The sequence below is a fragment of the Myodes glareolus genome, chromosome 5 (assembly GCF_982192425.1).
Source record: "Myodes glareolus chromosome 5, mMyoGla1.1, whole genome shotgun sequence".
Lineage (NCBI taxonomy): Eukaryota > Metazoa > Chordata > Mammalia > Rodentia > Cricetidae > Myodes > Myodes glareolus.
Genome location: NC_142030.1, coordinates 97,980,982 through 97,993,638, shown reverse-complemented (window position 1 = coordinate 97,993,638; position 12,657 = coordinate 97,980,982). Strand labels below are relative to the sequence as shown.

Here is a 12,657-nt window from a genome sequence, read left to right as displayed (position 1 = left end):
TAGTTTAAAAACCACATTTATTTCAACAGCTTCTATTGTATGGGGGGGTATCCTATTTGAAACTTCGAGTTATAGTGCATTATCAAGGACTGAAACAATTTTCCTAGGCTGTATGTAGTACCTATGTCATAGTTTTCTTTCCTGTTTGATTGGATAGTTTTACCAACTTAAGTCATCAAAGAAGAGTGAGCCTCCGTTGAAAAAATATTTCCATAAGATCCAGCTGTAAGACATTTTCTTAATTAGTGATTTATGGGGGAGGGCTCAGCCTGTAGTGGATGGTGCCATCCCTGGGCTGCTTGATCTGGGTTCTATAAGAAAGCAGGCTGAACAAGCCATGAGGAGCAAGCCAGTAAGCAGCACCTCTCCATCCTCTGCATGACCTCAGCTACAACCTCCAGGTTCCTGCCCTGTTTGAGTTCTTGTCCTGCCTTCCTTCAGTGATGGGCTGTCACCTAGAAGTGTAAGCTGAAGTAAACCCTTTCCTCCCGAAGTTGCTTTTGGTCATGATGTTTCATCACAGCCATAGAAACCAAACCATGTCACTGTTGCTGCGGTAAAATACCCCAACCAAGCAACGTAAAAAGGAAGGGGTTACTTGGCTCTCAGTTCCATCATTTCAGAAAGTCACAGAGGCAGGAACTTGAAGCAACTAATCACATCCCATCCACAATCAAGAGCAGAGAGCAACAAAGTAACGTATACATGTTAGCAATGAAGTAACGTATACATGTTAGCAACGAAGTAACATATACATGTTAGCAACGAAGTAACGTATACATGTTAGTGCTCAGCTTTTTCTTGCCTTTTCATTCAGACATAGACCTCAGCCCCCAAACGGGGCTGCCTATATTCAGAAAGACTCTCCCACCTCAATTAACCCAATTAAGAAAATTGCCTACAGGGATGCCGATAGATCAACCAAACCTAGATATTTCTTCATTGAGATGCTAATTCCAGGTATTTCTAGATTGTCAAGCTGACGATTAAAACCAAACATCACAATTCATTGAGGATAAAATAAAGTAGACCAGAAATATCTGAGAGCATTAGAGATCTTATCAAGAAAGTGTACCTTGTAAAAGATCATGCAGCCAAAGGCTGGTGTCTGGGGGTTCATGGAGTTCAGAGATGCTGTAATGATTGGGTCATCAGGCATCCTTGTGTTCTATTCTGCACTACAGCATTGCTTAATGAAGTCTTTGATTCTGTGCCATGTGCGTATCAGAATGTGTGCAGGGCTGACAAAATGCAGTCTTTTCAAACTCATTAGCATATAGTAATTATACATAACGAGTTTAACTTATAAACATATATATTCTGTGTTTTGTTCATATCTGCCCCAATTGCAGATTGTCTCTTGTCTCCCTGGATCACTCTCATTGATTTCTTTTCTCTCCTAATGAATCCACCTTTTGTTGATTCCAGGTTGTTATCTTATTTTTGGTTTTGTGTTTGTTTCTTTTTGCTTTACTTTGTCTTGGTTTCCTGGTGGTTTCACGAGATTACATAGAACTCTTTACAGAAACACCAGAGGGGTGATTTACAGGACTGTGGGCAACTTACCATGGCTATGCCACCAAAGAAACGCCTCTCCGTCTCCTCCCCCTCTTCTCTCCTTCCCCTTTTCCTTCCTCCTCCTCTCCTCTAGCAACCATTAAAACTGTCTATAGATCCTTCGAAATGGATGGAGCTTCAAGAGTCCTTCACCTAGTAGCTATAAATTGTGGGTATTCTCAGAGAGGGTAGAGCCTCCTGAGTCCCTCCTCCTTCCACGGTGAAATGCTGACAGGCCTATATCAGAAATCAGAACTGTAGGGAGTTAGACAATGCAGCAGCCATGTCATAACTGGAAGACAGTGTTCCACAGCCCTCCACCACTTCCTTAAAATGCCTTTCTTCTGGGAAATCCTTGCTCAGAATTAAAGGAGGAGGAGATAATACATATCAAATGAGTAACAGCAAGGCTGTTGAATCTACCTCCAGGAGGCATGCAAGCCTTCCACAGAATGAAACTATAGGGTTTTACTCCTCCCTTGACCTCAATCCATCAGAGCTTCCAACAGCCCCAAATGAGATTGCGAGTTAATCATTTTCCCTAAGACTAATTTCTTTTGCTTGATTCAGCTTACAAATTTTGAGATTTTACAAATGGAATCATATATAGCCTATACCATACACTATTTAAAATTATGTGTATTTTTAATTGTGCTCTGTGTATGAACATTAAATATGCTTAGTTCTGCTTAAGGAGGAACAAAAAATGTAACTTGGAACAGGACTGTGAGACGTCTTCTTTTTCAATTATCCTATCATGGGTGCTATGGAGATGTCTCCATGGGTAAAGGGGCTTGCCACCAGGTCTGGGTGCTAGGGAGATGTCTCCATGGGTAAAGGGGCTTGCCACCAGGTCTGGGTGCTAGGGAGATGTCTCCATGGGTAACAGGGCTTGCCACCAAGCCTGGGTGTGATGTTTCAGGGGTAAAGGACTTGCCACCAAGCCTGAACACCTGAGTTCCATGTCCAGAATTCATGTGGTGGGAGGAGAACTGAATCCTGCACATTGTACTCTGGCCTCCATAACACACAAGGACAGACAGACAGACAGGAAGATGACAGACAGACACACACACACACAGAGGCATGCAATAAATATATGCAAAAATATTAACTGTCCTATAATCTGTAGCAGAATGAATGGGACAATGAGAGGGAGGAATATCATGTTAAGGGAAAGGAGTCAGAATTAGGAAGACTGTTTTTTTTTCCATGTCCCTCAAATGTAGGGAAAAAAAAACAAGGAAAATGTATGAAGACAAAGGCCAGAACCTTGGAGAAATGGGAAGAGAAATATTGGATAATGGTTTAGATGTGAAATGTTCCCCCACCCTCACCCCAGGCTCATGTGTTTGAACACTTGGTCCCCAGCTAATGCTGCAGCTTGGAAGGTTGTGGAATCTTGTGGGGTGGAGACTTGCGGGAGAAAGTGAGTCATTAGGAACTAGCATTATTATTTTAGCCCTACCCTTTCTCTGTTCACTCTCTGCTTCCCAGATGTGGATGCAACGAGACAAGCTGCCTCCCACTCCTTCACCACCCCTTCCCTATCATGAAGGACACTTCTATGGAAGCATGCGACAAAACAAAACCTTTTTCCTTTATATTGCTTCTTGTGAAGTATTTCATCTCAACAATCAACAGGACAACCACAGTAGTACAATTTGAGAGCCTTAAATCCTAGAAGTCCACAGCGCAGTGGGAGTGCGGTTCTGTCGCCTCTTACAAACTGAGGAGGAACTGAAGAAATCGAAGGCTCCACAGAAAGGCATGATGAGGAGACAGGAATATGACTTACCCTGACGTGACCAGCACATACTTATCCATGCACTGAGGTATCATACTGCACCCCATACACATGTGCAAGCACTCAATACGTGGACAGCAAATAGTTTTTAAACATTTAAGGAGATATAAATGCTTAACTACTCTGACTCGGTCTTTACCAAGCATATACATATCTAAGGATCACCCTGGAGCACATATATTTATACAAAAATTTAAACAATGAATGAATTATCTTATGGTCTTCCATAATTTTACTACACAAACCTTGCTCTAGTGAGACTAATTAATGGTTGTTTTATGATCATCTCCTTAATGATGCTGATATAAAAGATAAGACGTGGTGAAAACGTAGTTATCACACATAAGTCCATGTTAACTCTTTACCGCCTTAAAAATCTGTAATGCTTGATTATAATCCCATCAGATTTCCAAAATCCCTCAAACACTGCAACTCACAATGAAAATCATACTAGCAGGTTCTGCCAGTCTACAAACTGGCATCATCTTAAATTAATAATATAAAAAAGTATCTCCTGGTAAACTCAAGGTCTCATGTGCTAAAAGCATTCAAGACACACAGCACTGAATGTGGACGCTATTTTCAGGGGTCAAAGTTGATGTGCTTGGATTTTCTTTAAAGGAATGCAATCTGAAAAATAAGGAAAACTATTGTTGATTCGGAAACCTAGGAACTTCTAACATCCTCTCTTTAAAACAAACTGTTTCTTTTGTTTGTTTGAGTTACAGGGTGGGGTGTGTGTGTGAGTGTGTGTGTGTGTGTGTAGCATGCACACCTGTTTGCTAAGGCCAGGCAAGACATGAGATGCCCTGCTGTATCACTCTCCACCTTATCCCTTTGAGACAGGGTCTCTCGCTAAACTCGGAGCTGGACTGCTAGCCAGCAAGCCCCAGCTAGACACCTGCTTCCCCAGTGCTGAGGTTATAGGCGCAAGTATGAGCACACATGAGTTTGGTGCAAGATTTCCCGAGATTTGAGCTTACATCAGTCATTATGTTCATACCATAAGTTCATCTAACTACTGAGCTGCCCCTCCCACACCCCCTCCCATCACCACAGCAACCGTTTCCGCTGCAGCTCTTCAGGTTTGTCTCGATATACTTGTTCCAGAAGTTCTTTGAAATACTTTCAAACATGCTCCTTTGTGAGGAAATAGGAAATGGATATTTTAAAGGCCTGTCAGGGAATGTGTGGTCTGCCTGCCAATAAGGTCACATGTTAATTGCTTACTAATAGACAGACCACATTATTGATGAAGTGTTGAAGGCAGCTGAGGAATTCATCCTAAAAAGCTCTGTGGATATTCTGTAGATACAACTGTTTCTGACTAGGGAGAAAACAAGTCTCTGGATGAGAGGAAGTGGTGAGAATCCAGCCATAGAGGAGCTGCTCTCCCATGAACCAGCCACAAAAATCCGCAGGTCCAATGCTCTGTTGACCAAGTGCCTCTTCTTCGGTCTACACACAGTTCCACAGAGTGATGTATATCCCACCCCTGATGTAATCTACTCAGAAAGTAGGAAGGAATACCTCCACCCAATCAGAAACCTAGCAAGCTGGAAGTGAGCAGGCCTACTGTGTCTGGGGATCTCCCATGCACATTCTCTGACTCTCTGAAGAAACTCCTCTCTCCCAGTCTCCATAATTATGTGACATTGAGCACCCTCCCCCAACACAGGCTCATTTGTCAAAAGGCATCCTACACAGTGGTAATGGCTGAAGAGATGGCTCAAGGACAAGGGCCTTAGTTGATCTCCAGAACCCAAGTAAAAAGGTGAGGCAAGGTGATACACACTTGTGATCGCAGAACTGGGGAGGCTGGGGCAGGTACCTACCTGTGGCTTGTTAACACAGCCAGCCTAGCATATCTGGCCAGTGAGAGATACCATCTCAAGAACAGGAGATGGGCAGCAACTGAGGGTGGAGAGTTGAGGCTGCTTTCTGACCTCTATGCAACATGGACACATGACATGCTCATAGACACATGTGCATCTATGCCATACACAAGCACACACACACAAACACACACACACACACACACACACACACACATGCACACAAACCAGGGACCTCAGCTATAGGGAGAAAGATAGAATTAGAGACAGGTGCTGTGGTCTCCAGCCCAGATTCCAACACTGCCTTCCAAGGTGTCCTTAGTAAACCCATTTGCACTTCTTAGGCCTTTGTTCCTTAATGTCTAAAATATGAGAACAAGACCAAAGATCCTGGTGAGCCAGACTGCTGCTTTACCCATAGCTTCTGTGTACAGCTGGGTAATCCACAGGTTCATAACAATGTTCTTTAGCCCACAGATCCAGCCCGACTGCACACCCACACTAACTACTCCGTCACTTCCTCCAACAAGTCCACAGAGCCAACCTGGTCCTCAGCAATGACGATCTCTTCACCCCTCCTAATTTCAGCTCCCAAGTTTCTCTAGCCTGACAGACAACACATTCCTCTCCTCATTGCTAAATTTGAGGCTGGTGGTGGTCACAGAGCACATGCTTTCTCCTCCTCCCTCTCCCCTTCCTTCTCTCCTTAACCCCTTAGGCTCCCACCTGTTCCTTGCCCCTCTCCCCTGTTTCACTCTCCCCCTCCTCCCTTTCTCTCTCCTCTTTCTCCCTCTTCTTTCCCTCCCTTCCTGTTGCTCCTCCCCCTCCTCTTTCTTCCCCCCTCTTTCTCTTTTACTTTCTCATCCTCCTCTTTTACTTCTTCCCCTTCCCTTTCCCATCTTTCCTCCCTCTGTCTCTTTCTTCTTTCTCTCTTTCCTCTCTTTCCTTGCTCCCCCTGTCTTTCCCTCCTCCCTCCCTCCCCCTTTACTTGGAATAGGCCTCCAAATACACTTGTCCTAGACTATAGTTCATCTTTCAAGGACTCACCTCCGCTAGTCCACTGTCCATATATTATCTGCTATTATTTATTCTCATTCATTAACATAATAACATGTCAGTATTCTGCCTCCCTTCTCCTGCATCCCAGATGCCTGCATCCTAATCCTGAGCTCCTACGGGTTTGCAGCCTCACAAAGCAAGATAGGATTGACTGAAGAATCTCAGGACAGAGATTATTATGGGTTACCTGGGTTGGCTTGAACTCATCAGTGGGATCTTTAGAGGGAACTCAGAAGAGTCCCAGTCACAAGCTGTTCAGACAGAGGCATGGTCCGACGGCCACCGTCGCTGGAAGGGTCACACACCAATACCCTTGAGCACTCTTTCAACTGTGGGAAAGGCTCCTGTGTCCCTGAGCCTTCAGAGAGAATGCAGCTCTGCCCACAACTTGATGCTTGGACTCCTGATTTCCAGAAGTGAGATAACACAAATGTGTTGTTCTGAGGCACTCAATTTGCAACAAATTGTTAGAGCTGGCATTGGAAGATCACGTGCCCTCTCAGAATACTCTGTATACTCCCACCCGCCAAGCCGCCTCCACCCCAGCCTTTCTTCATCTTTCTCCATTCCTTCCCAGCAAATCTTCAGGGACGACCTCTCACTTAGTTACTCTGTAACCAGTAACAAATCTGGAGCAGTCAGACACTGTCTCCATGTGGGCTCAGCCCTAAGTGGGACATCTACATCACATCTCCCTCCGACCACTGTGGAGGAGGGGGAGAAAGACTGTAAGAGTAGGAGTTTGGGAAGGACCGCTGCTGTTACACAGTGTCTTCCGAACACCATGCGCCTTGCACATGTGTGCTCACAGGGGACCCCGTCACCTGCTCAAGAGCTGTATGAAATCAAGCGAGTCGCCATTCTGGCACGAATGGTGAAACACGACAGCGCTCCTAAGACCCCACTCCTAAATGAGGAGCTACTGACAGCTGATGGCTACTGAGGAAAGGGGTATCAGCTTTCATCACAGGTGTGGCTCCTGGGGAGTCAACCATGCTCCAGTGGATGGCCCTACACCAAGGTACATACCAGGAGCACTAATTGGAATCAGTGGGTTAAAAAAAGACATGAAGTTGGAAAAGGAGTATGGGGACAGGTCTTGGGGCAGTTGATAGAAGGGACTGCATATAAACATATATATGTATGCAAATGATCAAAAATATATATGAAATTCTCAAATAATAAAAATTTATTTATAATTTTTCTAACCACTAAGCAGCACTTCAAGGGAGGAGTGAAAGCAGAGAAATATTTCATGGAAATAGAGGAAGCAGTCATTGAGGACAGCTGCCAGGGCCTGAGCCCAGCAGGGCCTTGACCCAGGACAGAAGCAGCTGACCAAAAGCCCAAACCCAAGCAAGCAGGAACAAGCAGGGCAGGGTGACCACGTCACAGTGGCCACTGTGGGGCCTTGATGGCTAAACCCCGTGCCTTCCTTATCCCTGGCACCCACAATGCCAACAGTCTGTGCACAGACAGCACTTCAGGCATGTGAGAAACTGTACCAGGCTTGCCAGCTGAAACACAAGGGGCAGCTGAGGTCGTAGACACAGACTCCCTGAGCACCAAGGACGGCTCTGCTGGGGACTTCCTCAGTGGAAAAGCACCGAAGCGAAAGCAAATCCTCTCACACTGACTTTTAGTCAAAACTGGCATATGTATGTGGTCTCCCACACTGTTTTGTGAGTGTTTGTACATATGAATGCAAGTACATGTTTTCGTATTTGGAAACCAGAGGTCAACCTCAGGTGTGTGTGTGTGTGTGTGTGTGTGTGTGTGTGTGTGTGTGTGTGTGTAAATATGTATGTAAAAAAGTGGTGTGTGTGTTTGTGTGTGTGTGCATGTGCAAGTGGGTGAGCACACCCACATATGCACATGTAGTGGTCAGAGGTCCCTGTCAGATGTCTAAGCCAGCTGTTCTCCGTCATGTCTGTTTTCTGAGACTCTGTCTCTCACTGAGCCTGAAGCTACGGCACACTGCTTACGCTGGAATGACCGGCAAGGCAGCAAGTCCCCGGGCTCTGCCTCTCTCCTCCCCGACAGCACTAGGGTTGCAGGAATGTGCCGCTCCACCTGAGTTCTGAGGACCTGAACTGGAGTCCACAGGCTGGTGCGGCAAACCTTTGCCCACTGAGCCATCTCCCCAGCCCTGAAACACGTATGATTAATTTATCACTTTTAAAGACCATTGCTTTTTCATGAAATGAGGACCAGACATGATACACATGTCTATTGCAGCTTCATAAGCAACAAATGCATTTCGTATGTTTGCATAGTTCTCTGATATCCAGATTATAGGCTCTGAAACTGTAAGGAAGCCTCTTACTGTCTATCCACAATCTACTAGATTATTTGATGGGCCCTGGGGCTAGAGAGCTGGCTTAGTGGGGGGGAATTACTTGCTGTGCAAGCATGAGGACCTGACAGCTATAATCCCAGCGTCAAGCAGTGCAGACAGACAGCAGATTACTAGGCCTTGCTAGTAACAGCCTAGCCCAGTTTCAGCAAGAGAGCTGGAATGTGATCGAGCAGGACTCCTGATGGCCTCCCCTGGTCTCTGCACACGGACAAATAGGTGTGTGCACACACCACAACCATGTCTTCCAAAAACTAAAGAACTAAAACGAAATAAACACAGCCATTCACATCTGGGCTATGGCAAACACGCCTGCGAGCAGGTCAGAAAGGAGAGACACTGAGCTTCCCTCTTCAACACGGGGGTCTCTTCCCATCACAGCCAAGCAGACATCATCACAAGGACACCTGACAAGTCACACTCATGCCCCATGCCGAGCCTCCTCCACAACGCAGGAACTGTTGGACTGTGGGGGATTTGGAGGGGGAATTCCTGCTAGGAATGTGTCTCCTTTGGCCTCTAGTGACATATTTCGTCTGCCCTGTCACTGATTTAGGCCAGAAAGCATGCTCATTTTCCTGCCCATCTGTCAAGGTGCATCCACTCACCACACTTCACACCACAGGTTTCCAAAGCTGAAGCAAACGAACTCTGAAAGCTCCATGTCAGCCTAAGCAGGGTCAAGACTTCTAGGGACCTACTGTACAATATCCACTAACGGAAATCTGTGTCATATCCGCTGCCTGTGGAAGTTGTGTCAGGGTCTAGAACCATCTGCTGAAACAGTCATTGACCAAAGCTGCCACCTCACCCCATATTGCTAAACAGATAGAAGAATCAGGGTGGGTCTCCCTAAGATTATCTCCACTGCTTGGGGGGGGTGTGTGAATTGGAAGCACAGACTAAGCTAGGTCCATTCACAACTATTGTCAGCTCTCTTATGGGATAACAACTCCAGAGTTTCAGGGCCAAGATGCCAATTTTACCAAAGCGCTCTCTCTCTCTCTCTCTCTCTCTCTCTCTCTCTCTCTCTCTCTCTCTCCCTCCCTCCCTCCCTCCCTCCCTCCCTCCCTCCCTCCCTCCTGAGCAAGGGCAACAGCTCATCCCAAGCACCCAGGCCAACAATTTCCAACTCTTCCATTCATTAATATCAATACAACTTTTATGGAGAAAGCTCCACACGTCTCAAAATCTCATCTGGGTTTGACTCTTGGTTAAGAACATATCTGTTAGAAAATAGGTGTGTGTGAGGGGTGGGGGGCTGGGAATGAACTCATTTCCAAGCCAAGGAGACCGATCTGTGGTGAAGTGCTAGCAGCACAGGAGAGCTGATTGAGTTCAGAGTCCCAGGAGCCACAAAGTAGAGCAACATCTGTGTTAAGCTAGTCTACACCAGGAGTTAGAAATTCACTCACTCTTTCCCTCTCCCACTTTCAGGTATGCAAGCATGTTTTCATTTGTGTAGACATGTGAAAGGGGCTATGTCTGCATGTGAGGCATAACATTGCTGTTAGGAGCCAGCATCCAGCGCTCTTCCACTGCATTTATTGAGGCAGGGTCTCTGAAGCAAGCCAAGAGCCCTCTGATGTGGCTAGTCTTGCTATCCAGCTTGCTCTAAGAACCCTGGGACTTTGCTTTCCTGCCAGGGCTGACACACCCACCCAGTATTTCTCGTGTGAGTTCTGAACTCTAGTTCTCACACTTGTGCGGCAAGCACTTCACTTCTGAGCTGTCCCTCAAGCCACCAAGCTCAAGATTGTGGCTGCTGTAATGACTCCCTGCCCTCTCCTCATGTACAAGTGCCCCCAGTGTCTCCTTCCCCTCACCTGGGAGGTGTGCACGCCACTCTACCTTACATCATCCTCCTGCACCAGATATGTCTCTCACCAGATCCACACTCATGACTTGGCATCACCAATGTTCGTGTCCTTTCCCCATCTAAACTGGAAGCTTTCCGAGTACATTTGTATGAGGTAAGGAACTGTTTCTACAGGTAGGCATGTTAGTGTGAGTCATGAGTGTAGGTGCGTCTGCAGATACGTGTGCACAAGCAGAGAACAATGGCCAACTACAGGCACTCTTCCTCAGTTGCTGTCCACTTTGTTGACTTTTTGTTATTTTTAAACTTTTAAATTTATTTTTTGAGTTCCCTACATGTGTGCAATGTGTTTTACCCATATGAATTTCCCACATCCTCCCTCCTACTCCAATTTGATCCCCTCTTCCCATGCTCCCCCACATATGAATATTATGGCTATAGTCAACAGCTTAAATCCGGTTAGATTTAAGGCCACTGTTGTGGTCTGAATAAGAATGGCTTATTCATATTATCCATAGGCTCACATAGTTGAACGTTTTGTCTTCGGGGAGTAACACTATTTGTGAGGAATTAGGAGGTGTGGCCTTGTTAGAGGAAGTATGTCATTGGAGGTGGGCTTTGAGTTTTCAAAAGCCCAAGACAGACTCACCCAGCCTCACTCTCTCTGCTTACACATCAGAATGTAACTCTCAGCTACTTTTCCAGCTCAATACTGCCTGCCACCATGCTCCCTGCCATGATGATCATGGACTAAGCCTCTGAAACTGCAAGCATGCCCCCATTTAAATGATCTCTTTTATAAGATTTGCTTTGGTCATGGTGTCTCTTCACAACAATAGAACAGTGATGAAGACAGCCCGTCCACGGAAGAAAACTCATGCCGACTACTGGAACCAAGGCCAAGAGTCCACAGCTCAGAGCTCCTGGAAGAGAAGCTATTGCTGTTATTTTTCTAAAATGCTAGAATATCAAACTATCTTCTTACCCGCAAACCCAGAGGTTAGAGAGCTCCAAGTCCCCTACTGAAGCTTCTTTATACAGGGATGTGGAAAGCCTGTTCTAGCAGAAGACCTGAATTCACTTCCCAGCCCCCAAGCCATGCACCCCCAACTGCCCTAACACCAGCTCCAGGAAAGCTGAGGCCCACTTCTGTCTTCCAGAGGTACACACTTCCTTGCAATGGTGACGTCTGTGGCGTGCCGGAGGAGGTCCAGCTACAGTTATTTTACGAGAAGGATCATCTTATCTAGTACTAAGAGATGGCACAAGAGCAAAGAAGACACAAAAAGGCCATAGCCATGGCAGTGGATTTTCCTATGTGTTAGGAACTGGTTTAAGGTTTCAGTCCTTTGCTTATATAACTATTTTAACCCTTAACAACTTATAAAAGAACATAAACATTTTCATATTTTATAGAGGAATCCCTCCACAAATTACATTAATGGTAAATGACGGAAGGATTGGGGATGTAGCTTGGTTGGTTGGTAGTGTGCATGCCCAACATGTAGGAGGCCCTGGGTTCCACCCTCTCCAGTGCATAAAAACCTGGGCATGGTGGTGCATGCCTGTAATCCCAGCACTGAAGAGATGGAGGTGGGTGTCAGAAGTTCAGGCTCGTCTGTAACTACAAAACCAGTTTAGAGCCAGCCTGGGCTGCAGGAGATGCTATTGCAAAGACAAAAACAGTTTCTTGGTATAGCTAACATTCTTCGTACCAGATAGCCCCTAGCAAGAAATTATTCAGCCCAAAATTGTTTTGCATAAAACCGTACAGAATAATACCTAAGACTAGCTTGATATCCAATACCAACCAAAATTGTGAATTCTGGCTGGCATTCTAGAAATTAATTTTTGGAGGAAAGTTCCAAGAGATATTCACAGTACATTACAGAAGGCTGTCCTCTATTGAAGGAGCCTAGAGAAAGAACAAACCATAAGGTGGGCTTCTGTCTACTCTCTATATTTTATAAAAGAGCACAAACTGCCAGTGAAATGTCCTCTGATGTTAAAGTAATGGGTAAACATGATGGAAGCCTTGTTCGTTTTCAAGACTCGGGGAAGCACACAACTCCTCCCGCTTTATGTCCAAGTAGAGAAAATTGTTCCATGACTGACGTAAAGAGATGCTAGAAACTGGAGGATATCCCAGAATGCTTTGTAGCTGGAGAGCTGCATCACTCTTTACTCATTTTCTTAGTTTAAGACTCCTAGCAATCCCTGCTAA

General features: G+C 45.6%; 1 protein-coding gene across 6 annotated transcripts in view; it reads right to left on the bottom strand.

Moving 5' to 3' along the window:
- Nckap5 (NCK associated protein 5) overlaps nt 1-12,657 on the bottom strand; it is a 912,731-nt gene that overhangs the window by 575,542 nt on the left and 324,532 nt on the right. The window contains exon 1 of one of the 6 annotated variants that reach the window (XM_085688326.2): nt 6,446-6,629. The exons of the other annotated variants lie outside the window; for them this stretch is intronic. Coding sequence (XP_085544452.2) covers nt 6,446-6,465 — 20 coding nt within the window. The 5' untranslated portion in view covers nt 6,466-6,629. Of the gene's footprint in view, nt 1-6,445; nt 6,630-12,657 lie in introns of those variants that run through there. 6 annotated transcript variants of the gene reach the window in all.